At 43.9% G+C, this 27662-nt stretch overlaps 2 protein-coding genes across 2 annotated transcripts in view; one reads left to right on the forward strand and one right to left on the reverse strand.

Moving 5' to 3' along the window:
- The window catches only part of ppfia4 (PTPRF interacting protein alpha 4), a 127327-nt gene extending 119143 nt beyond the window's left edge, over positions 1-8184 (reverse strand). The window contains 1 exon segment of the mRNA XM_048255518.1: positions 7122-8184. Within this exon segment, the coding sequence (XP_048111475.1) occupies positions 7122-7370 (249 nt within the window). The 5' untranslated portion in view covers positions 7371-8184.
- A 656-nt stretch (positions 8185-8840) lies between these two features.
- On the forward strand, positions 8841-27142 carry tmem183a (transmembrane protein 183A). The gene is made up of 8 exons (XM_048255003.1): positions 8841-9044; positions 9265-9354; positions 10344-10511; positions 15594-15753; positions 16744-16924; positions 23802-23882; positions 24046-24204; positions 24335-27142. The coding sequence occupies exons 1-8, from the start codon at positions 8981-8983 to the stop codon at positions 24512-24514; spliced, it is 1083 nt and encodes a 360-aa protein (XP_048110960.1). The 5' UTR covers positions 8841-8980; the 3' UTR covers positions 24515-27142.
- Positions 27143-27662: the final 520 nt, after the last annotated feature.

The following is a 27662-nucleotide window of genomic DNA, read 5'->3' on the forward strand; positions in this document are numbered from 1 at the left end:
TCCGAGTACACTATACTGAGCACTGTCTGAGTACACTATACTGAGCACTGGCAAGGTATCATATACACTGTCCTCTCAAACTACTGTGCTGCTGTATGCCTTCTCAAAAGTGTGCTTTACTATTCTGTGTGTTATACTCTACCCTCTCTGAGTATACTATTCTGTGTCTTATCAACGTGTGTTACGGTATCCTATACCCTCTCTGAGTATACTATTCTGTGTCTTATCAACGTGTGTTATACTCTACCCTCTCTGAGTATACTATTATGTGTCTTATCAAAGTGTGTTATACTCTACCTTCACTGAGTATAAAAGTATTTGCCTTCAGTAAGTAGAGAATATATTAAATTAGAGTACTATTCAATATATGCACTCTGTTCTACTCTGTGCCTTTTCTAACTAGTATGAACACTCAGTGACTGTACTGCTGTCTCTTTAATAATAGACTATACTGTGTCTTCTCAAAGCATGCTGTCTCCGACTCAAATCAGAACAGCACACACCCGCTGGCCTACTACTCTCTCCAAAGCCCCAAACACACACACACACACACACACACACACACACACACACACACACACACATGTTCCCCCAGCTGTGCTGATGTGCTAACTTCTCTGAGGAAGCCGGTGGGGGAATGCTAGCACTGTTAACGCCATAGATATGAACTAGATGTCGCCTTGGCTTCTCAACATGTGTATGGCCACCGCCATCGAAAAAGGCCCTTACAGAAATATTCCAGTGTATATTTACCTTCGATATCTTAAATGGGCCTGTGAAATGCCCATTGTAGAGAGTGACCACATCGCCTAATGAGTCTCGGAGCAGTGTTTACCTTTTTTCCTCTTCATTCTCCCGAGTCAATAATAACGTAGTAGTAACCGAGACAAAATGATGTGGTTTTGACAGTATATTTCATATTTCAGAGTTATAGATAGTAGATAGATAGATACTTATAGATAGTATAGATTGAAATTAGACAAGCTTAAATTCAAGTCATGACTATGGCAAGATCACAATGTAGTTTCCAAGCTTTTAGATACGTGGAATATTAGTGAAAAAGCTAACGTTAACTTAAGGAGGCTTGGCTAACTTCAAACTTCATTCATTGCTAAAGCAGTGTTGGAACTTTTTTGACAGCATGGTAGGCCTATTGATGGTATTATGTTTCCTATGTAAATTCTTAAGTCGAAGAGAGAAATTGCCATTTACAATGCAGTGTTTATTTCTCCTACATTTTGACAAATCTAAGGAAAAAATTTCAAACAAATCACATTTCAATACATTTATGTTGCCAATTACAAGTGTCATCTGCTATCTTTTGTTTTACTGTTCACAGCTGTTTCAAAGAGTTGCTGCACAGTTGTGTGGGTAATGGGCAGTTGTGTGGGTAATGGGCAGCTTCAGGGATACAGCTGTTTACATAGTGCAGGCCTAATAATGGAGGCTATTAATAGTTAGTCCTCCATGTAAATAGTGTTGAATAATCCTTTTTTACTTGTAGTTTATCTGCCTTCAAATATATCTCAAGGGGTTTCCTCTTAATACATTTAGAAAATTTAGAAATAAAACAACATCCATGCCCATCGGTTGAGCAATGCGTTTTGCCTGTATGTTTGAAATGTGTTTGTGAGAATTACATGTAAGAAAACCAGTAAAGGGTCGCTAGCACTGTTAACATGCTAGCACTGTGCTGCTCTGTAGAGACAACCAGTGAGGGGGTGCTGAGTGAGTTGCTCACGCTAACACTAGCACTGTGCTGTAGGGAAGACTGGTCAGTTGCTAACTCTAACACTAGCGCTGTGCTTTGCTGTGCTGTGCAGTAGGGAAGACTGGTCAGTTGCTCACGCTAACACTAGCACTGTGCTGTAGGGAAGACTAATCAGTTGCTAACTCTAACACTAGTGCTGTGCTTTGCTGTGCTGTGCAGTAGGAAGACTGGTCAGTTGCTAACTCTAACACTAGCGCTGTGCTTTGCTGTGCTGTGCAGTAGGGAAGACTGGTCAGTTGCTAACTCAAACACTAGTGCTGTGCTGCGCTGTGCTGTAGGAAAGACTGGTCAGTTGCTAACTCTAACACTAGCGCTGTGCTATGATGTGCTGTGCTGTAGGGAAGACTGGTCAGTTGCTCACGCTAACAGCTAGCACTGTGCTGTAGGGAAGACTGGTCAGTTGCTCACGCTAACACTAGCGCTGTGCTGTGATGTGCTTTAGGGAAGATTCCTCAGTCGCTAGCAATAGCGCTGTGCTGAGCAGTGCTAACACTAAAGCCAAAGCCCAGGAGGGCCACCAGGGGACGATCCATCACTGGGTGTCTGGGCTTTAGGACTCTGTGGCCAGCTCAGCAGAATGCCGGCCTCAGAGGACACCAGACACAGCTGCACATCACCACCTACTCCATAAGTAACTGTCAGACGATCAGATACACACACACACAGCCATACGGTCATCTACATGGAGCTGAAACATCACACGCCACGCTTTGAGAAAAAGACTTCCAAAAAATGTCTGTCTTCCTCATTCTTGCTCTTTCATTCTCGCCATTACTCCAGTGAAAAAGCCAAAATGGCTGTCAGTCAGAAACTAAGGTCCTGGATAAGTATCTTAAGAGAGCTTATACAAATTATAATGAGAGACACTGTCATTTTCGAGTACTTTTCTAGAAGGTGGAACATTTGAGATCACAAAGTCTGGGTATGATTTCACAATTGCAGTCCAGCCTTGCTCACACACACACACGCTGCATGAGTGAGTCAAGCACAAAAGGGGGAAAATAGCCATACTTAATGTGATAAGCCATTTTGGGAGAGTGTTTGAAAATTGAACTTTTGGTGGCATGCACGGTCCGCATTACTGGATTAACTGGGTGCCACCGTTTGTACCGAATTTAGACCCGAGTGTGCCTTTAAGCAGGCGAACCACAGTAGCCTGCATGGCGTGCTGAAGGACGCCTCTGTCTCTCCGCGGCCCACGATGCATCTCTCTCTACAGTCCACTTCGCCTCTTTTGGGGGCTCGTCATCATCTTCCGCTCTTAAATTATTTGGCGCATGAATATTCCCCCAACACCCACCCACCCGCGGGGAAAACCGCTCGAAGCCTCTCTCTGCTCACACACACAGACACACAAACACACACACACACACACACACACACACACACACACACACACACACACACACACACTCACACGAGGATACGGAGATAGATGTGCTCGGGGACTTAAATCTGTGGGGGGTGGGAGGGTGGAGAGTGTAAGTAAGCAGCTTTGGCCCCGCTAGCGTGTGTGAGTGTGCGCACACGCTGGGATGTCACACCAGATCCAGCCCCCACACGTTGATCACTGACACTTCTATATTTGGCCAGTGACCAGCTTGCCCCTCGCCCTCCGTTAGGGGAGACCAGAGCACAGCGGGCAGCGCCAGGCAGCGGGCAGTGCCAGGCAGCGCTGCTGATAATGGCGCCTTCCTCCCTCGGCTGCAGCTAGAATTTTCTAGATGCAGACTTTAAAAGAAGAAAATCTTTCCCTGACAGGCAAACTGGTCCGGTTCTTGCATGCGTGGTGTTCACAGTCAATTTAACTCTCCCTGAAACTAGGACAAACCCCAGAGAGCATAAATGTGGTATTTATATGACCGATACTTATTGATTCTCACAAAAGCTGCTGAATATGGGAAAAGGCACAAGGCTGCACAGGGTGGCCAGTTCAACACCCTCTAATTGTAGACTGATTGCATCAGACCCCGGGATTGATCCCGTCTCGATCTGACCTCTGTGTGTGGTTCTGCCCGGTCTCGAAGCCACCCCAGAGAGAGAGAGAGAGAGAGAGAGAGAGAGAGAGAGAGAGAGAGAGAGAGAGAGAGAGAGAGGTTAGCTCCTTTTGGGCTGAATGTTGAATGAACAGTAGCGGTAGGGAGCAGAGAGACTGATTTGCATGCCAGCTTTTTGGACTACACTGAAAAGACGATGATGTAATTTGAAAGGAGCAGACTGGGTTTTTTAATGAGCAACAACAACAAAACAACAACAACAACAACAAAAACACAACCCAGATCAGGGCACAGCAGAGCAGAGCGAAGAATGCATTGCACTGGCCTCTTGTGTCTTCCTGTCTGTCTGTCTGTCTGTCTGTCTGGCGGCTGTATGCAGCTGATAAAACGTCCCCGACTCCCCCTGCATCAGCTCATGTGTCATGAGCTGCCCTGTGACGACTCCGCATCAACTGACCGTCAGGAGGGACAGCAATCAGCAGGGACAGCAATCAGTAGGAAGCCATGCTCTTTCGGCTCTCACACACACACACACACACACACACACACATATTTTGCCGTTGTGTTTGTGTGTGTGTGTTGACATCAGAGAGGGACAGCCCATGGCGCAGTTCTGTGGCTAGTGGCCCGTCTGTCTCCACACCCTCTACAGTCCACACTATGCCGCCTCCATCAGCAATATTAGTCCAAGCCAGCCAAGAGTGAAGTCAGCCTACTGCATCATCACATCTGTCAGTGGCTCCACCCGACCCTGGTCCACCCCCCATGTGGTTGTCCATGACCCACAGCATAGCTGCCATTGGAGACACAACTCCTCCACAATGGTTACATTACATTACATTACATTACATTACATTACATTACATTTAGCAGACACTTCTTGACCAAAGTGACTTACATATGTCAGCTATATTACAAGGGATCACATTGTCCCTGGAGCAACTTGGGGTTAAGTGCCTTGCTCAAGGGCACAGCGGTGGAAGCCGGGAATTGAACCGATAACTTTCAATGGTAACTTTCAACTTACAACCTTCAATGGTGCACAATGACCTTATCAGTGCTCTAGTATAGATGGCGGTTAACCTGGAGGCGATGCTCATCTGGTCCAGCTCTGAAGCTGCTAGCCTCATCTGAGCTCCCCAATGCAACCAGCTCTGTTTCTGCTAGCTTAGCATTCATCTACACTCTCCTATGCAACCAGCATAGCTGCTAGCTTAGCATTCATCTGCACTCTCCAATGCAACTAGTGTGTAGCTGCTAGTTTAGCGCTCAATTGAGCTCCCCAATACCACCTCATACGTAATTCAGAAAATCTGACACACCCCACCTTCATCAGACATGCATAGCCAGCAGACAGTGAGGCACACATTCAGATGTCATTTACTGTGTGTGTGTGTGTGTGTGTGTGTGTGTGTGTGTGTGTGTTGTATGTGTCTGACTATCTGTCTGTCTGTCTGTCTGTCTGTGTGTGTGTGTGTGTGTGTGTGTGTGTGTGTGTGTGTGTGTGTGTGTGTGTGTGTGTGTGTGTGTGTTGCCATGTGTCTTTCTGCAGTTGATGCATTCTCTGACACCATTGACTGGTATGTGTTGGTTGTAATGGCCACAGATGCACAGGAATATGTGGTCTGTAAACTCATGACAAGTCAATAAACCTTCAATTAGCAGCGTGGCTTTGTGCTCGAAGACATTCTCTGTAGCCTACATTGGGTGTATTTACATTAAGTGATATATTTGATAGTGACCTGCATTCCTGATTGTTTAAGGAATATTGAAAGATTCAGCATTATTAAGCGATTAACGTGCAGCACAAATCTGCAGCTAAATTACATCAACGTAAGGCAGAAATAAGACAAGAATGTGGCACGGCATAGATCCTGACAGGAAATCTTAAGATCTAATATTTAGTTTGAGCCTAAATGATTGCATCTTCCATGGGAACGCAAATTTATGAGCGGAGTTTGTTTCTTTTACATTTAAGACATCAACATGTATGCCACGTGACAGATCTGGGTCATTGAGAAAATTCAAACCAGAAATGAACCTTTATGAAAACAAGTGTGTTTAACACGACACGTCAGCTCCAAGTCTCACTTCAAAGAGCCCTGTTGAGACCCCGTGGCCTGTCAGCTAGGAGCCCTTAGGTGTAAATGGGAGCATTTTAGCATCTGAGCCTCCTTCACTGAGCACCAACCACAGACCGTATGGGTGCCAACTCAGTGCTCGTTGCACTGTAATGTGCTAACATGCTCTGGGTGTGTGTGTGTGTGTGTGTGTGTGTGTTTGTGTGTGTGTGTGTGTGTGTGTGTGTGTGTGTGTGTGCAGGCCCTCCTGGATTTTGTTCAACATCAGCAGAAAGCCTCCCCTGAAGCAGCTTGCTGTTGTGTGTGTTTGTTTGTGTGTGTGTGTGTGTGTGTGTGTTTGTGTGTGCGTTTGTGCATTAACATGCTCGTGGGATCAGCATGCCTGCTTTGGTGAGCACGGAGCGTGAGACTGCTGGTCTGCATTCGCCCTCCGGCACACAACTGTACAACTAATATTTCTATTACAGTGGAGATGAAACATTAAGCCGCCCTATATTTAAAACACTTTAAACACATTGCGCCCACAAACACATACACACACACACACACAACCACACATACTAACACAGTACACACAAAGATGAGCAATACATGAAAACATGCACTTGGGGAAACTAGCTGACCTTTGTAATTCATCAGAGAAAATGTGATTCCCTCAGGTCAAACAAACAGCATTTTCTTTTTCTTTTCTTTCCAAATGAGTAGACAATTAGGGCCTGTCTCATCTTATCAATGGGCACAATAACAATGGCAATCAAGAGATGCTCTATGCCTCACTTCTGTGTGAAGCCAGGGGGCGTATCCCCACAGTATCAGATGTTACATGTCATGCAGACACTTGCAGTGTATGTGCATGTGCATGCAATTATGCAACATCTAACATGTAGCCATGTTGTCAAGGTTACCAGGCCAACATGGCCGGTTGGATCCACACCCATTCTATGGTAAGTCACTTCAGCGTTGCCACCGACAACCTTTTACATGTCTCTTGTTGCTGCCGAGAACAAGGATACTAAGATGGATAAACAAATATCCAAATCCATTGCTTTTCATCATACGTGCCACTTGTGTGTAATAAACATCAGACAACCGCCATGTCTCAGTGTATGTTTTCTTATCAAGACGGAACCTTTTAACAAGGCCTGCCTGAGTGCTAGTGAAGGCGGATGCCATCAGAACACCCCAAGCACGTTAAGCACCAGTGATTCGCGTGAGGCAACTTGATAGAACTTCTGCCACTTCTCTGTGTCTCAGGATCGACGGGAGGCTTACCTGCGGGAGCGCGGAGTTGAGCTGTCGCTGGAGCAGGTCCCGCTCGTGCAGCGCGTCCTGGAGCTTGGTCTGGGACTGGAACAGCGTCTCCTGGGTCTCGCGCAGGGACTCCAGAAGCTTGTCTCTCTCGTCCAGCATGTTCACCATCAGCTGCTCGAAATTGGCCTCGGCATCCGTGCCGTTTTGAGAGCCACGTTGGGAACTCATGGAGTCCCCTTCGTTAATGGTCGGCATCACTTCGCACATCATTTTGCTCCGGCTCTTCAGACAGCCAAGTGCGCGGAAACCGGCGCGGGTTCTCTAGCCTAATGTCAACGCTGTAACCTCTCGAAATCAAAGGCCACCCGGCGTCCTGCTCTGGGTTATCTGGTGGGAGAAAACAGTCCGTCGTACCTTGTTAGATTCAAAACTTCAGTGCAATTCGGTTCCAGCCATAGGCTTACGCTACTTTCATTGCTGGTGATTAAATCGTACGAGGATATTTTTACATATTTAAATAATTAGCGGCTTTTTCACATCGTTGGTTATTCCATAGGTGTCTCTCACCCGCTGACACAGTCCGCCCTACGTCCAGATACACTACGGATTCAAATGCAATTGGTTTGACAGATCATCCGTGGGGACAAGAACATGTTCAGACGCGCGCAGAAAGGGCGTAATAATCCGATCGATATGAAATCTTCGGGGCTGCTTGGCTGAAACACCCACCAGTTGCAATTAACATTTCCTCTAACAAAACGGCCAAACGCACGTCTGTCGCATCTTCCCCAAAGCCCTCTGCCATGCCCCTCACCACGGCGAGCCAGCTACTCCTCCCTCACTACGCTCTCATTCCAGCCGCTGCCGCTGTCACTAACCGCTACAACAGTGCAACTGCTATCTACTAAACAATTTATGCATAATTTGCCAATGGTGGCGAAGACTGTCTAAATTTATCAGGCGTCAGATATTCTCCTGCCTTTTGCAAACCTCAAATCCAGCGTAGAGTTGAGGAGTTAAGGTAAATCTCCGATTTTCGCCAGCGTCTTCAGTCGGCCGCGCTCCCCCATCAGCACCACGCGAGTAGCCTACATGACTGTCATGCTCAGCAATCTCAGACAGAAAGAGGCTAAAATAGTGTCACATGTGGCGCTCCCTGCTGGGCAAAACGTTGAACTGCGAAATACTTGCAGAAAGTAGGCTATCATCTCGTTTACATGAATGGCATAGCCTGCTGTATCATTCTGACCACCAGCCTGCACTTGGTCAATATTTGCAAATGATTGCTAAACCAAGTAAAAAAAAACGCATGTTGTTTTGATGTTGCAAAATATTACCAATGCTTGTCAAATAATTTCAAATCAATCAAACACGAAGAGGTTGCATGTAGCTCAATAACAACAACAACAACAACAATAATAATAATAATAATACTATTATTATTATTATTATTATTATTATTATGGCTATAGGCCGAATAATAAGATTGTAAATCCTTCAGTTTTTCGTCTTTCTGCAGTTATCATTTTTTTGGTTTACAGAGGATAGCAAAAATAACTTAAAGTGACGTAATGTTTCCAACTTTTTTTCACCGCAAAGCAATGTAATGTGAAAGGATAGAATTTAATTGGTAGAGAAGTGTCATGTTCGATTTTTATCCAATCAGGTTTTCAATCGATGAGCCATGTTGTTTGAAAGTCCTGTGGCGGTATCGCGAGACTTCACGAAACATTTCGTCAGTTCCATGATGGCTGAAGATCCTGGAGGAGCTCATTTCAATTTCTCCTTTATTTTTCTCTGTTTCTCATCATCTCTGCTTGTCGTAGAGACATGGCAGGATACACAGCATCGTTAAGCGGCTCCAGACCCGTGTTGTCGTCATGCCCAAGAAAGGGAACCGAAAACGGCTGAAATTTAGGGCCGAGGATGTTTGCTCGGAGTCAGGTAAGCGTACGTTAGCCGTGTATGTTGGACTGTTGTGGCGCAAGGGCCAGGCCGCTTCCTGGCGGTCAGGGGACGTGAATACCTCCTTGACACAGCGGTGCACTATACGCTTTCAATAGTTTGTCACAGGTTATTTTCTGATCGAGAAGGATTTTGCTCGTCCTCAATTGCAGCAGTAAATGCGCTTATATAATACAATTCTTCACGGCCTGTTTTGCAGTGACTGTGGCAGACTTTGCCAACGCTGACCCAGCCGTCGTAAAGTCCGGAAGGCTGAAAAAGGCTGTCGCAAATGCTATTGAAAAAGAAGGTAAGTAAGTGAGTCATACGACAAAGCCCATCATGCGATCATGGTCAAGTCGTTGCAAGAGCTCCTTTTCATATCTAGTGGGTTGAAACTGCATTCGTTAATGTATTGAATGAACCATACCTTTAGACCATTAGCCTTCATTCTACTAGCAGAAATCTAGCACAGAATGAACGAATGAATCAGATGGATGGATGGATTATTGAGCAAAAAACCCATCCATTCACAGACCACTTAGTTGGAATTTGGAGGTGTATTTATGGTTGATTTGACCATCAGTCAGCTTCTAAAAAGGCACCTAATCTAATATGTTTAGTGTTCTAAAGACTCCAAATAGCTCGTTATAGTTACCAAAATGATAGCTAAGGAACCAAGTGAACACACATGGATCGCTATTAAAACTGTGCTTTCATTATACATGTACAACTAAACACCACAAAATACTTTTTAACCCTTGACCCAGCTCCTTACTACGGGATCTCAAAGGAGATGCTGTGTTTTTTTGCGCCTCCAACAGCAGGCGAACCTGGTTACCGCCCAAAAACGCCCTCAAATGCCCGTATGTTTGTGTGAAAGAATACTGGTTAAACCTGTTGTAAAAGTAATTAAATTGTTTGATTTTTAAAAGTTTAGCTGCATTTTTTTCATTCACTTGAAAGGGGGAAGTCTATTGCATGTCGGCTCTACTCCACCTCTATAATGTAAGCAATATTTTTGCAAGGTCACATCGCCTTGGAGGTGGAGGCAGAGCGAAGTCTCATGCATAAAGCTTTAGCCAGAATCAGATGCATGTTTTAGTATGTCTGACCTGTGGCGGTTTGGGATTTTTCTATGTGGCTCTTTCACGTGTGTGTCTGGTGACACCAGACATAATTTCACTGCATTTCTTACTTCCAGTAACTATATGCATGTGACAATAAACTTCCTTGTGTTTGCCTATCCTTTCATCTGCATGGGTTTCTAGCATATTTGTGTGTGTGTGTGTGTTGCAGTGAAGTTACTCTGTGGACTAGAGGCCTCCCAGGGTCCGGTGCAGGAGGTGTTGTCCTCTGTGGAAGGTGTGAGCCAAGCCGACCGGGACAGCAACGATGAGCTGGAGACCGAGGAGGTGGACGAAGACCCCAAGGGGACCCGCAAGAAAAAAAACAAGAGACGCAAAGGTATTTGAACATAGTTACAGCCACCTTTACTACAGCTAATGCTAAAGGTATTGGAACATAGTTGTAGTAATGGTGGTTGTAACTAACACTAAAGGTATTGGAATATAGTTACAACAACCACCATTACTACAGCTAATGCTAAAGGTATTGAAACATAGTTACAACCACCATTACTACAGTTAATGCTAAAGGTATTGGAAAATAGTTACAACCATCATCGCTACAGCTATCACTAAATCACTAAAGGTAATTGAACATAGTTACAACCACCATTACTACAGCTAACACTAAAGGTATTGGAACATAGTTACAACCATCATTGCTATAGCTAACACTAAAGGTAATGGAACATAGTTACAACCACCATTACTAACGCTAAAGGTATTGGAACATAGTTATAACCCCATTACTACAGCTAGTCTAACACTAAAGGATGTGGTATACTCATACCTCATCACACGCCGCGTGCGAGGGACACAGAAGCAGGACTATACCAGGCCTCTAACACAGTTACAACCACCATCACTACTACAGCTAAGACTAAGGGCTGGTGTAGAAACACAGCTACAACCGCCATTACTAACCCTAAGCACTGTTAAAAACACAGCTGCAACCACCATCACTACAGTTAACACTAAGCACTGTTAAAAACACAGCTACAACCACCATCACTACAGTTAACACTAAGGGCTGTTAGAAACACAGCTATAGCGACAGCTACAGCCACCATTATAGCCAAATCAGATTTCCTGATATCAGACCACTGGTGCCATGGACCACCATCAACCTTTAATTTAACTTGTTTTGAATATTAAGAAAATATATTAAATGTTACTAAAACAAAGGAAGAAGTAAAACTGAATAAATAATAATAAAAAAAAGAGTTTGAAACACAAGTGGCAAAATGGTGGGGCTTTTGTCGGCAACCCGCCAGTGGACCCCGCTGGACCCCATTTGATGAGCAAAACACCAGCGGACTGCCAGATCTCCCCCCAGTGGTCAGTGGTCCACCAGCCTGCTGCTAACTGGGTTACTACAGAAACTAACTCTAAAGGCCGATATAGAAACACAGTGACAACCACCATTACTGTGTCACAACTGCTTGTCATGCACAACATCAAGTTGTACAAATTCCAGAAACAGAGTTGACTTACGATAGGATACAAGGAACACGAGACACACACACACACACACACACACACACACACACAACACAATGTTCAAGCAAGGAAGACTACAGGGTCAGACTTAAATACATCAGGATGATAATGAAAGAACACAGTTAGAGATTAGGGTACTCTGCAACAAGGAAGGGCTCAGCTGAACACAAGCTATAAGAACTCAAATATGCTCTACAAGATATCTATTCCAGAAGAGACACTCCTAAGAAACAAAAAGCACATGGATAAAGAACTCTTCTCATACTAACAATGGATTATTAAACCTGAAACTAAAGAAGGCAAGACTTATGTAGTGGACAAAGCCAGCAAAACCCATAACCATAGGACAAACCCCCATCCCCAGGCCATACAGGTAACTCTGAACTCACACTATACTGACTTTGCCAACTCAGGCCTGCTCATCAGCACTCATTTGGACCCCCAGTTCTAGGAACACACACTAACACTAACACACACATCCCTACAAGACTTTTAGCACTTTTTTTTTACATCCCTCTCCCTATGAACTACAGACCTTTTATTTATTTTCTTATTTGAACATAAACAATGAAATGGAAGCACACACACACACAAACACACACACACTCACGCAAACACACACACACACATTGTTCATAAAACATCTTCTCATTGCCCTCCAACTTTTGCACAGTCTATGCAGTTATTTATTAGTTTTTTGATATCTCCTCCATCTACCCATGTCCTTTTTTAGAGATTTAAAAAAAAAAAAAAAATGGTGCGAACCCCTTTATGCACAGAGAAAACCTCCTATGCACAGAGAAAATACCCTGCCCAAAGTAGGAGCTCAAATTGTCATAGGAACTGCGGTCAGAGGAACCCTTTAATCCCCACTTCCATGGTGTCTGAATGGTCAGAGAAACTTTTTAATCCCCACTTCCATGGTCTGAATGTGCGAAACAGGGGTTCTAGGAACTGCAAAAAGTCCCTACAGTGCAAAAGGGCCTACATAAGCTATGCAGACACAGTTGACAGCGCAAGGTTCACACAAGTATTGAGGAGCCCACACATGTTGCACGGACAATAAGCCCCCATTGGAAACGCATGACCTTGCACTTGCAGCATGTTACAACAATTTGGACAACAAATCTTGCTAGGCGAGTACGTGTCAAACCCTCCTTGCGTATCTCGATGCGTTCGCATAGTTTGTGTGCATAGACTTATGAATCAGCCTGAAACTATGGACCCTTTCAAGAGAGTTCCATTATCAGCATCATAGTTGGCCCCACAAGACTTCCTTTTTAACATTCCATATGTTATCTTAATGCAGAGGAAGTAGATTGGGGCCCAAATAGAACGTTCAAGCATTGTTTTTGTTTTTATTGTTGAAAGGGTCTATATACTTAGTACACTACCGTGGGCACATTTGTGATATATGGGTTAAGTAAGGGGGTTTATTGATGCCAAAACTCCTCATGAGTCATGTGCATAATGCCACACATGACTATAAATAAACAAAACCTTGTATTTTAAACAAAACCCTGCAATATCAGGCACTGATGTATTCACTTGGTAAAACCTCACTCCCCGACGCCTCAAGAGTGCTGCTGGCATTTATTAATGTAAACATTTAACATTTACATGAATTAATTAAACATAAATTAATGTAAACATTAATTAATGTAACCTGCGTTCGTGTTGAACCTGCACGATTCAGCCCTGCACACGCCCAGACTCAAACCCGCGAACAGCAGCACCTCGGATCAGGAGGCGAGCGCGCTAACAATTGAGCCAATAGCCCAGGCTACTGGCTCGCATGCCAGCAGCACTCTTGAGGCGTCGGGGAGTGAGGTTTACCAACGTTCCACAAGCACAGCTAAGCTAGCTGGCATCTGTTACATAGACAGCGGGCAGCCGTCTACAAACAGACTATTTAATGATGGCGTTGAACAGACTATTTAATGATACCGTTGAGATTCCAGCTGAAGTTGGTTCACATGGTGGCGACATCTTGTGAAATTGACTCCACTAGTACTACACAACATTTTGTCGTGTTGCATTCCACTCTATTCCTATGGGTGACGTCAAGCGACTTTAACGCGCCCGCAAAGCATTCCGGGAAGGCAGCGCTGCATTTGAAAAAAATGTTGCGCGTCTAAAAGCTGGCGGATGCCCATCTTTATGCAAATGAATCCTTTAAACGTGATTCAACGGACCCACAATTCGGTTCGGCAACGGATTACGTAAGCCAATGTAAAGTGGACGGAATGCGTTTCCAGCACTGCACCGCATGCAACTGAGTCGTAACTGCAGCCCCTTGAAAACTGCCTTAAATTGCAGTTACCCAAACAATGATTATAAATTATAATCCATTTTAACACGGCAACCTCTGGATAATTTGAAATGTAATGGAATTTACATGCGTTAATATTTTGGAAACCACATTAAATGCAAAATGCATCCTCACGAAGAAGAGCAGGACAACCCCCTGATTTACCTCTCAACATCCTGGTTCTAGCCAAACACTACAAGCCGCATTAGCCCCCAGACCTCAGGTGCTTTGTCTGGCATTGGCATGGCAAGCTCAGATAAAACTCCAGCATTGTTTCAAGTCAGTGCTATTTCATGAATGTTCTATCAAGCCACAGGAGATCTTGGCCAAACACTTTCCCACTCTCTCACTCTCTACATGTCAGAAATTCAGTACTACCACTTCAGCTTAAGTGATGTGTAATGCCACAGGAATGCCACTTGCGGCAAATTTATAGGAGTCATTGCAGATGAAAAGACGTCTTAAAATTGCGAACAATGCATACAAGGCCTTCCCGAACGACAGAGATACAGATATCGCCGAAAAAGAGTGCGCCATTGACCGCAGTTACATGCAGGGAGTTACCCGGTTTTCAACCGCAATATTCATTTTGCGTGCGAGTTGTGTAAACTCATTCTGATGGCATCAATCAATTTAATCCGGTATTTGGCGCAAACCGAATATCGCTGCTACATTTAAAGCCCGAATATTCCCTGCATGTATAACTGTGGTCATTGTAATACGGTGAATTGAATGGACACATTTAGATCGAAAGCATGGCAAGTCATTGCAATAGCCTATAATAATAGGCCTACCATTTCGTTACTGCATTAACCATAGTGATGTTCTTATTGAAAATTTAAAAAAGTAAATTGCATTGTGGGGCTGTCAAATGATTACTGCAATCATTGCAAAATCACATAAAAATCCCCCAGGCTACTTGGAACATCTCTTTAAATTGTGCTCAAATACATTTCTATGGAAGATGCTAGCCTGGCAAGCTGGTTTAGCCAAGGCCTAAAGATCATGAAGGATAGTATGTAAGACATTGAGCCATGAGATGTGCAGTTTGAAGCCCTTAAAATATGTGCACTGTTAATTTACTCACTGTTATTTTTATTTAATTCATCTTGAGATGTTTTAAGTTTAAATTTCAGCTCAGTGGAGCACTTAAAGCACCAACACTTCATTAAGTTACTTTTCTTGTAGAATTGTAAATCATAAGTCATAGGACAACCTATATAGGACAGTAATTAAGGATAAAAAGTGAACCTGCTGCGGTGTTAAATGCGATGTGGTTGAAAATTTGGGTGCACCTAACTTTTGTGCTGGTGCACCCAAGAAAAAAAGTTAGGCGCACCAGTGCAACCAGTGCAAAAAGTTAGTCTGGAGCCCTGATACGATGTGCTAACTGGTGTGTGGATCAGATGGTGTGCTAACTGGTGTGTGGATCATGCGGTGTGCTAACAGTGTGCTAACTCTAGTTTGTGGATCATATGGTGTGCTAACTCTAGTGTGTGGATCATACAGTGTGCTAACTCTAGTGTGTGGATCATACAGTGTGCTAACTCTAGTGTGTAGATCATACGATATGCTAATGGTGTGCTAACTGGGGTGTGTTGCTCATTGCAGAGAACAGTGAGTGTCAAGACGGAGAGGAGTACCCCATAGATATATGGCTGGTCCTCTCAGCGTACATCCGCCCTGAAGACGTCTGCAAGTTTTCCCTCATATGCAAGAACGCCTGGACTGTCACCTGCACCGCTGCGTTCTGGACCAGATTGTACCGAAGGTGAGTCCGTCCTTGAGAGTGCGCATGAATAAACTCATGAGTTGGTTTTTGACTCGTCATTCAGGCAGATGTAGTACACACATACTAACATTTATTCAGTTAGTGCAGACTTCTATCCAAAGCGACTTGCAGTGGAAAAGGAGACTTTAGAGCAGCGGTGTCAAACATAAGGCCCGGGGCCCAGATCAGGCCCGCCAGCAGGTTTCATATGGCCCCCCAGATGTTTTGGGTAGAAGGGGATAATTAGAAAAAAAAAGATTCACATCCAGTTGTTTTCAACAATGTGTAATAAGCAATATCTTTATGATAATTGATACATTTATTAAACCCTAATAAACCAAACCATCCTCAGGAAGGAAGAAGCAGAAAAACTAACATGGAAGTAGGGCATTTCAAGAGAGAAAGAGCAGAATATGACAGCAGTACATTATTTGTACTTATTATACGGCTCTTCACAATGCAAGTAGAATGCTCCATTGACTTGAATGGGATTTCCGAAAGTTCTAGCGGTCATTATTTCTTGGGAAAGGACCTGAAAACAAGAATGACCGCTGTCAATGGCAACGGAGTTTGTGCTTGGAACTTCATTCAAAAGTGAAAGCAGATGGTTGATCAGCTGTGTTCTAAAGAATGTTTGCTTCAAGTTCAGTGTGCTGTTGCGAACTATTTGTTTCTCACCAAAAGCCACGATGAAATGGTAACAAATAGGCTATAGGCTAGGCTATGTAGGCTAAAGAGTCATATCGTGGGGAGTTTATTGTTTCGTTTTGGCAAGTAGCTGTGTAATAAGCGGGATAATGTATAAAACGCCGGTCATTATTGAGAAATAAGTCCCTTCAGGGCGGAACAACACCCCTCCGCTGCGCTTCGGGGCCTGGTTCGCCCTGTCGGGACTTATTTTCCCAATAATGACCGGCGTTCTATACATTATCCCTTACATAAATACTGCCGCAGTGTATTATTGAGATGTTGGTTCATCTGGCCCATCAGGCACTACAGCTTGGACGCTGACCTGCCCGTGCGTCTGCAGCCGGACTCGCTGGCGAGCATGCGGTGCCTGCGGGCGTGTGTGATCCGCTCACTCTTTCACCTGTACGAGCCGTTCAGCTCCCGCATCTCCACCAGTCTGCCGCTACCGGAGTCCACGCCAGACACACTCGTGAACTCAAAGGTGAGAGGGGGAGGAGAGGGAGGGAGACACACACTTTATCTATATGTAACGTGTGTGTGTGTGTGTGTGTGTGTGTGTTCTGAGTGTGCATTAATTCCTAGGAAGCTGTGGCACAGTGATATTTTGTGGAGGTAGTGGGTACTGGGTCAGTTTGAGGATGAGCATTCTCGGCTCCATGTGGACTTGGCTGCCTGTAGCAGCCGAATGTGCCTGTGGAGGGAAAAGGTTTCGCTCCTACTTTGGCCACATGTCCAGACTAACACTGAAGGAAGAGAGGAGGAAGTTGAATGAATGAAACGTGAGTCCATCTGGTCATGACTCTGTCCTCCTGGCTCCATTCAGATATGCTAGCACTCTGTGTCACAATGGAGTTATGATCTACAACCAGAGAGTCAGCTACCCACCAAGTTCTGCTTTCATTAGGCTATTGATCATTGACATTGCATTGTTATTATTGTTATTTTCCTGAATGTGGTCTTACCAACATATTAAAACTGTTATTTTTTATTTATTTATTTTTATTTATTTACTTACTTACTTACTTACTTACTTACTGTATTGTTTTGGACAAAATAATCTACTAAATCATATAACCATGACCAAATAACCATATAACATTTCGGCACAAGCTTCTATAGTGTATAGCATTGTTGTGTTTATGTCCTCCACATGACCTTATAACAGAGGTGTGGACTCGAGTCAGATAACTTGGACTCAGGTCAGACTCGAGTCACGAAATATGATGACTTGGAAATGCAAGGAAATGGGATGATCATCACTGTACATGCTCCTGTTAGTCATCTGACTAAGTGGATCCTGTGATCTTGTGATGGATACTCTGATCCTGTGATGTTGTTTGTTATATACAGTAGGGTAGCCTGAACAATTTAATTTGTTCTACGGGAGCTTACCGAAACTAGCTGTGGCACAGTGATATTTTGTGGAGGTAGTGGGTACTGGGTCAGTTTGAGGATAAGCAGTCTCAGCTCCATGTGGACTTGGCTGCCTGGAGCAGCAGAATGTTTGCCTGACGAGCCAGACCCACATTACAATGTAGGGTCTGGGCACTCACCGTTCGCAGTGCTCAGTCCGAGGGGCGGGATAATCGGTTGTCTTTTAAATTCCCTCTGCACGCAATAGGACAGCACTATGAGTCCCATGCGTTTTCCCACCAGCGGAGCTAGTGGGCTAGTTCAAACTTTTGCCAACTTAATAAAAGCTTAACTCGTGTCACACAGTCACCCACGCACTTCACTCCCTAACTCAAACACACCTGACACCTGTACCTAACCCTTTACTCAATTAAAGTTGCTTTATTAGCATGACCGTGTGGCCAGTTAGTAAACTCATTGAATTCAAAACTAGTATTCACGCTTACTTTTCCTCTGTAAGAAAACTAAGGATACTTTGTTTGTCTTTGGGGTCATGATTATAAGTGTTTTAAAACTTTTCCAAAATGTAAAGTATGATATATCGATAAGAATGATTTATTGAAAGCATGATTGGTGGCATATTAATAAGCGGTTGCATAATACAACAATGACTTGGACTTACTTGGGACTTCTGTCTTGACTTGGGACTTGACTCAGACTTCAGCGTTAAGGCTTGAGACTTACTTGTTACTTGCCAAACAGTGACCCTGTCCCACCTATATAGATGCCTGGTTCTTAAACCAGGGTGGGTCGCCAAAAATATTGGAGGGGTCGCAAAATGATTTGCAGTCTGGATTAAAGACATTTTAGTCAAAGGCTGCCATTGCCATAATGCCTTTGGTGTTGACATATAGTCCGTGAGCCAGAGGGGTTGGTCGTTACTGAAAAAGTGGCAAAGGCTACCATACCTTTTCTGAAAGCCTGGAATCTCAGCTTTTCAATGATGTATGATGGCCATCTGACAAGAGTAGCTGTTTTGAGTTATCACACATAATGTAAACTAATGAATTATGAAACTAATAGAAAATAATGCGTATAAATCAAGCAGAACACTGACATAGCTGAAAATCTATATTGGACATATTGGAATATTTTATTTTGTTATGTTTGGTATCATTTTAAAGGGGAGACTCTGAGCTTTCATTTAAATCCTTTTGTGAACATTTTGGATAAGTACAGCCAACCCTGGAGCTCTTCAAACTTTTAATCACACACATTTTCCTGCCATTTCCGCCTAAGTCATCTTTTGTCTTTTAATCCTGTGGCACCAGGGAGCATCAGAGAAATACAATCCAAACACTGAAATACTGGCATGACCCCAAGGATTCAGAAAATGTATCATTTGCCCATATTATCTGATTTGGAGGGGGTGATTTTCAGTCTTATATCAGACATGGCGTTTGAGAAAATAATGCGTATAAATTAAGCAGAACACTGACATAGCTGAAAATCTAAAAACGGTATAACAAATGAGACATGGATTCCTATGTTTTAAGGTGTGGTAAACCCAATTATGACAATGCCATTACTGTAAAAGGTCAAGGTCATGCATGACCTTTAGGCATGGTCAATGACATTTTATGACATTTTCGCACAGATTGCATCATTCAAGGCCAGACAGACACTAATCAAACTCTTCGTCGGAATCCTCATCAGAGGAATAGGATTGTTTCTCATCAGCAAAGTCATCCTTCTGGTTTTTGCACTGTCTTGCATGGAATAGGTTAGTGCAGGCCAAGTTGTTGGCAACACACTGACATGATGGAGTGACACAGGCCCCGTCCACACGGAGACGCTTTTTGGGTTAAACGGACAGGTTTTGCATCGTCTTGGCCGATCGTCCAAACAAATCCTGTAAAAGCACTGCCGAAACCGCACTTTTTTGAAACCTGGTCCCAGGGTGGAAAAATCTGAAACCGTACCCCTTGCGAGTTCATTTGGACGGCGAAACCGCCGTTGATGTCATCGCCAAATGATGTCATCGCCACACCACAGCTGCCCTGGACTTGACACTTATAGTATTGCCTATCAATACTAGTTTTCATACATGACATTACCTACGATTACACTCAGTAGGATAAATATCACAACTCATGACTTGGTGGACTGAACATTGTTTTCCCTGTGTTTTCTTGATGCATTCTAGCTACTGTCAGTGACGCGAGAGAATTAGTCAGAAGTTATTAGGGAAGTGTGGGGTAAGTTTAAATTAATTTGTGCGTAGTGCCGGTGTCATTCATTTGTTTTACATGTCTTACAACAGAAATAAATGCATTCATAGTCTAGTGAAGTCAGATATGAGCATACAAAGACGATTAGAACTCATGTTAAGCCTATGGTAGATGTGCACTAAATGCAAATGCACGATTTGATGCAGGCAAAAGTATCGACTGTTACTAACGAAGGTAGCCTATTATAGCAATATTATAAATGTGGCGACGGAATAGCCTAGAACTTTAGTAGACTATGCACTTGCGGTTATTGCCAAAACTAATGTGAATCGTGGACTATCCTACAACCAAAGAAAGTAAAGGAGAGTATTTGTACCTGCGTTTGCCAAATAAAGGACTGCACCCTTCACAAACCGTAAAAATTAAGTTTATTAGTTTTACAGTTGACTACAGTTGACAGTTCACTATAGTCCACACAAACAATTCTGGTTTCCTTGCACTAGCCATTTTCGTCGTAGCCTATTCTGTCTGTTTGTATAGCCTACAGCGCGCAAGCTTTGGTCAATTTCTGTAACAGAAACAGTGCCACCTATAGGCCTGGGATATGAAGTAACGTGTTGAGTCGTGTTGAGATAGACGCAAATATTCTTGATACGGTTCCAGGGAAGACGGAGGAAAAAAAAGATTGGTTTGGTACGTGTGGACTAGCCCACAGTCCCTCTTGCATGGGCGCGACAGAAACTCAAGTACTGTTTGTGGACCAATGGAGACATTGAACCAGTCTATGGAGAGCTGCAAGTCACCATCTTGGTCCACTCTAGACCCCCCATGCTCAACTGGGGAAGGAACTTCAGGGTTGTTCTCAAGGCATCTTCTCCAGATAGCACCTTGATAGTTAGCTCTGAGACAGTGTCTGATCATGGAGGTAACTGCCAGGATTCTATGCGTTTCTTTGCACAAAAAAGGGCATACCTCATTTAATTGATGTTGGTGATTCTGGACTTGGAGCTGTACATTAACTCCTGTAAGGCTGCATACAACTCAGGTGTCATTGTCCAGTCTGCCCCAACCCTCTGAAAGGTCTCACAGAAGTTTTCATTCTTCTGAAGAAGTTTTAGGGCTGACACTTTACCACGACCTGCAAATGCACTTACTGTGTCGCAGCCTGTGTATGCGTGTAAACTAGGCAAACCTGACACAACTGTGAACCCAGACCACGAGCGAGTTGTGAGATGTTTATGTAACTTGTGCGATTCTTTGTCCCTGTCTTCAGGAACAGGTCACATGTGAGTGCGTCACTGGTAGCCAGGCTTATCACCAAGACATCAGTGTCATCAGACACAAGGATGACAGATTTGTGACTAGTCATTGAAGCATGGCAAGCATGGAGTAGCCTACGGGTGTCAGCCTCTTCCTGAGTGGACGACAGGTCTGCTACCTTGTGCACTCCCTGTTGGGTCAGCTTGTAACACTGATCTTTGGTTGTAGTGTACAGAACCTTTTCACGAGTCTTGTTCTAGACTGTTCTTTGCTCCACTCTTTGAGCAAGAAGGTACAGTAGCAAGATTTGTTTTGTTGTTGTTGCTTTGTAGGAATTCCTTCCATTGCTGAACTCTGTGCCCTGTAGTGATCTGTCTGACCTCTGTGCCTGAGTCTGCACCTCTGGCCACTCTCTCCATGTGTTTGATAGAAGCCACTTTATATACATCAAAAACATATCAACACGGTGCTGTGACTTGCTTCAGCTAGCACAGTGGACAAGGCGTAGTCTGCAATATCAGCAAATGTCTTGCCATCACCGTTCAGCTTCTGAACAAGTGCCATGCCATCTATTACTCAGGTGGAATTTAATGGCAATGATTCAGCAACACATGGGAACTTGAGCAGTTGCTTGGCAAGTGAGGATTTGCAAGTCTTCCTCACATTGCCATCTTGTAAAGCAAGAGCCCACGGAAGTGGTCCAAGGGGATGAGAGAACACCTCCTTTAGGTTGAGCTGTCTACTCTGTGGAATCAGTACCATCTGGGCAAATATTCAAGTGATTCTTCTACAGTGGTTGATGATATACCCTCAGAAAAGACACTCAAGTCTAGGGGCAGGATATCTAGGAGATCGTGGACATCAGGACGGTTCTCTGTGAGCCACTGGGGAAACTAATTCCAGACTAGCTTCAGGAGGGCTTCATACATGAATTTGTACTTATGGCCATCCAAAATGCCACTGACATATCCCTCAGCCACAGCTCCAGATTCAATGCATATGTCCCTTAGGCCTGCAGCCTGGAAGCGCTTCCCAATCACACCCAAGAACATACAGATGGTGTGAAAGACTCCAAGTCTTGGCACAATGTTGCACTGCTGTACCCTTGACCCTATGGGATGTTCCACGGCCTGTCAGTGTCTCTTCCAGCCTGTCAATATTGTCCCTGGCCTTGAATGATGCAACCTGTGCGAAAATGTCATTGACCATGCCTAAAGGTCATGACATTGACCTTTTACATTAATGGCATTGTCATAATTGGGTTTACCACACCTTAAAACATAGGAATCCATGTCTCATTTGTTATACCATTTTTAGATTTTCAGCTATGTCAGTGTTCTGCTTAATTTATACGCATTATTTTCTCAAACGCCATGTCTGATATAAGACTGAAGAATACCAAACATAACAAAATAAAATATTCCAATATGTCCAATATAGATTTTCAGCTATGTCAGTGTTCTGCTTGTTTTATACGCATTATTTTCTCAACCTTAGTTTACATTATGTGTGATAACTCAAAACAGCTACTCTTGTCAGATGGCCATCATACATCATTGAAAAGCTGAGATTCCAGGCTTTCAGAAAAGGTATGGTAGCCTTTGCCACTTTTTCGGTAACAGTTTCCATATTTTGAGGCCCTGGCTCACGGACTAATAGCCTGCCTATGAGAGAAGACATTTTCTGCCTCTGCTTCCAATGCCCATCTCGCAACATTTCGAAACCAAATTCGCGAGACCTGGCCCATGTTTTTTGGGGGGTCGCCAAACAAAACATTTACGAACCACTGGCACATACAGTACAGGCCATAAGTTTGGACACACCTTCTCATTTCAATGCGTTTTTGCTTTATTTTCATGACTCTTCACATTGTAGATTCTCACTGAAGGCATCAAAACTACTAGCAACGTTGTTTGGCCCACAGATGAATATTTGTCAAGTTATAGCTTGCTGAATATGGTAGTAAAAAAAAAAAAAGCAACTTTGAAGAAACTAGAATATAAGACATGTTTTCAGTTATTTCATACTTTTTTGTTAAGTACATAATTCCACATGTGTTCATTAATAGTTTTGATGAATCTACAATGTAAATAGTTATGAAAATAAAGGAAACGCATTGAATGAGAAGGTGTGTCCAAACTTTTGGCCTGTACTGTAGTTCAGAAAATGGTGAATACTTGTGATGTTGCTTTTTGGTTATCCTGTACATTGAAATGCAGGTCCTCTGAATACTGTTAGGCATGTCGTCAATATCAGTTACTCCTGGTCCACAGAATCATTTAATCAGGAAAATATTATAGAACAGGTTGGCAACGCATGGCCCACAGTTAGAACAGAACATGCAATTAAAAATGTGTCTTTTTTGGAAGAAGTTTTTAAGGACAAGATTTGCACGGACACACACACACACACTTGCCCCATCAGGTGTTATGAGGCTAATGGCTTAATGCATGTACGTGGGACCTCTGGGATTATTGATTGTTGATTGACCTACATTTCATTTTCCCTCTGCAGTGTCTGATGTTCTGGGTGAATGAGCAGACAGGATCCCGGCCAGAGAAACTATGGCAGTTCAACTTCAAATTTGAGAAGCATGTAAGAGCTTTATGTTCAGGCATTTATATGGTGGCTTTAATAGAATTAAATGAACATACCATAATGTACGCTGTAAATGGATAAGGTACTATGATGTAAATGGATATACCATACTGTACTTAAGTCGTCTGCTCTCTTTGTCAACCCCCCTCCCCTCTGTTAGGCCCCAAAGAATAAGAATGGTCCTGACCGATCTCTGCAGCTTCCAAAGCGCTATAAGGAAGTGCACACGAACCCCGACTCGGACTGCTTGTTACTCCAAGTCAACACTCTCAACTTCATCTATATCCCCCACCTGGTCATGGGCATGAGTCTCTCTCTGGTCAGTTACCACCCCTCAACACCACCACACACTTAATCACTATTGGTAACCAAGCCATCCTCCATAGCATCTGATTCTGGTTTCTCTCTCTCTCCCCCTTCCTCCCTCCCTCCCCCACGCCCCCTCTCAGATGGCCATCAACGTGAGTACGGACATGCGTCACCACCGCGTTCGCCTGATGTTCCAGGACTCTCCGCTGGTGCGTGGTCAGAAGAGGAGGGCAGAGCAGGGCCTGCAGGTGGCACTGGACCCCGTGCACAGTGTGCGTCTCATGGACTGGTGGCATCCTCAGTACCCCACCTCAGCATAGCACTAACATCTCAGTCCTGCCCCTGATACTCCAGTTTTACCACAGACTTGACCCTGATTACTCCTCTTCTACCACAGACTTGACCTTGGCACCCCAGTTTCACCTGAAGTCCTTCCCCTGGTTCTGCAGTTTTAGTTTACCCCAGCACCACCACTGTCTAGCCCTCTTTATTCTAATTTTCCAACAACATGCACTTGGACTAGCGCTGATATCCTATTTTACGACAGCCTAGCTGCAGTCTAGCAGCCCTCTTTACTCCAACCTAACCACAGTTTTAGTTCCTTAGACCTCAGTTGTTCCCCAATATGACCAGTATCACATCTAAAACGCTCGTTTTGGCACAACTTGACTGAAATCAAGTAGACTTCTACCCAGCATAGTCAGCGCTAGTCTGCTGACTTGTCCCTCCTATTTGCACTGCTACCAAACCCGACGGTAGCAGCACTCTAGCTATTTGACCGAGTGTCGGTCCAGTGAAACCCTTTCTTCAGTGACTGTTTTCTTGCATGTCGAGTAGCTAAGCTAGCTGTAAGGTGGTGTAAGTGAGCAGTAGTGGGGCTCGTGTTGGTAGCAGCTACCATGCGCCAGTAGGCCACTGGTCCTCAGCTAGCCGGCCTCCTCTCTGTCCTGCCCTGACTGAGGCCCTGGGTTGGTGTTGGCAGTGCCAGGGTAGTGCCTTCTCTCTGTCCTGCCCTGACTGAGGCCCTGGGTTGGTGTTGGCAGTGCCAGGGTAGTGCCTCCTCTCTGTCCTGCCCTGACTGAGGCCCTGGGTTGGTGTTGGCAGTGCCAGGGTAGTGCCTCAGTGGCCTACTGGCGCATGGTAGCTGCAGTATGTCTTTGCATGAGTGTTTCTCTGTCACTAATGCTAGTAGAAGAAGTTTGCCGCTAGACGTGTGTCTCATTCACTAAAGATCACCCTCTTGTAGTCTCTGTTAAGAGGCTGTAGACCAGTGGTCCTGGACCAACCCTCCAGGACCGTGTGTCCCAGACCAGCTCTCACATGTGTAAAGGTCGACTAAGTCAAACTTACTGACATCTGTAGAAGCTTCATCTAGACACTAGACATGTTAGGTCTTCTGAATGTCACGTGAATCTCTAAGATGGTGCATTTCTTTGAATGCACTTTTAGCACAGGACTATCAGTGTTTTTCGTTCAGAAGCTTCAAGAGGCTTCTAAGTTCTCCCTTAGATCTTTACTTGCTTCTGGATTGGAGCTCAACAGCTTATATAGATACAGGTGTTGTCATTAGTTGTAGGTGTCACTTGTTTAGCGAGTAGGACAGGGCTCTGGTTCCAAACATCAGCTGGTCCTGAGATCTGTCTGTGGTGAGAGTCCTGCTCTAAGCCTCTAGGGGCCTGTGAGCGTTTTCCAAGCACATGGTTTAGTAGTGAACGTCCCAACAGGAGAGCCTTATGGCTTTAAGCCTTTATGGCTTCATTGTAACAAATCAAAGGAGGTTTGCTACTTACTCTGAGCTAACTTTTTCAGGTTTGATACCAAACCACATACTTGGGAAAACTCCTGTGCATGCCCCTCCGTGTTGGCACTAAAACTTAAACAATTATGAGTTCACGCTGACATGTTTTTTCCCCTACAAAACGTGAGTATTCAAAAGTAGTCAGTGTTAAAAATATGCAAGGTAGATTGTGTACATGCTATGATGTGGTATATTTAGCTAAATAGCTAGCTCGCTGACTTCGCTGATACAGGCAGATAAGCAACAACCCATTGTTGGGAGGTGAGCAGCTACTCTACAGTGCTACACTCACGTCTTTGCCCAAAAGTTCATTTTTAACTTTAAGCTCCACATGTTTTTAGGAGCTTCACTTTCATTGCACTGCCGTCTCACTGATGTAAACACGAGGCCTGTTGTCCATCACATCCTTCCGTAGGAGAACAATTGAATTTGAGCGTCTGGAGGTGAAAAATGCATGTCCAAATTATCACCCTCGCAGTCCATCCTAGATTTGCGGGCCAGTGGACAGCTCATGTTTGTGGATGTGTGTGGACTTGGTCTCACTCAGGTGGAAACTTCTCCCTGATCCTCTTGAATGTGTTTTGGAAAGGATGTTGACCACTGTTTTTTGATTTGATGACTAAAAAAAAAATAGTATTTTTATGCTGGCAAAATTCAGATTTTTAGTTATTGATTTCTTGTTATTTAATCAATGCTTTGCCAGGCTACTCTGGAGATGCATGACGGGGGGGTTATAAACACAAACATGATTGTGTTTGTTTGTTTTTTTGTTTGTTTGTTTTCTGTACAAGCCGTACAGTCGTTTGTTTGGCTGTAGCCTGCCCAAACTGTGTTTCTGTGTAATATGACTTGAATGCTGGTCCATACTGATGATTGTTCAGCAGCCGTGCTGATGCATTCACAGAAGACTGAAGAAGAAGCATGAGAAAGCAAACAGCAGCTTTGCTTGTGTTGATTATACCCTGTAGTTTCTACTAATTATATTATGAAGGACGCCAATGAGCATCATTTCCTATCATTCTCTTTGCATAAGTAGATTCAGCCTTATCCCAGGTAGTTCATTCCATTTCCAGAATGTATGGCAATGCAGAGTTCTGTTTGTTTTGTCAATGGGCATTACACATTTGAAATAAAGTCAGAATGAAACTAATTTGTTATGTATTTGCCTCAGTCTTTCTTGTCTTTCTCAGTAAATATCAGCAAATCACTTAATTTCAACAATTTGGAATTTAATTTAAAACTGGCAAGTCAAAGGTCAAACTTAATCAATGGTCTATACAGGCGGGATTTGTGTAGGCTACGTGTTGTCTTTGTCCAAGTCTCATTTTGACCGCAATCTGTTCCCTTTTCCATGGTCCAAGTGATGTCTACATGGAAACACTGCCCTGCTGTGGTAGGGTCTTGTGGTTACCCATTTGGGCAAGATCTGTACGTGCACCTAGAGTCGAAAAGGCTCATGTCAAAATACAAGTTGTCTTGAAGTAACAACAGTAAACCGTTAACAGTAACGGTGGAGTCCGTGATGACAAACTGTCACATATTACGAATGTTACTGGCATGTTAAGCTTTAGCCTATTTCCCTTATGAGTCACTATCCTCGTGTGTTGGAGATTCCAGAAGAAAGCCCTTACGTCTGCCTGCTGTAATCTGGTTCATCTTCTAAAGCCTAC

Source organism: Alosa alosa, chromosome 10 (genome assembly GCF_017589495.1).
Source record: "Alosa alosa isolate M-15738 ecotype Scorff River chromosome 10, AALO_Geno_1.1, whole genome shotgun sequence".
Lineage (NCBI taxonomy): Eukaryota > Metazoa > Chordata > Actinopteri > Clupeiformes > Clupeidae > Alosa > Alosa alosa.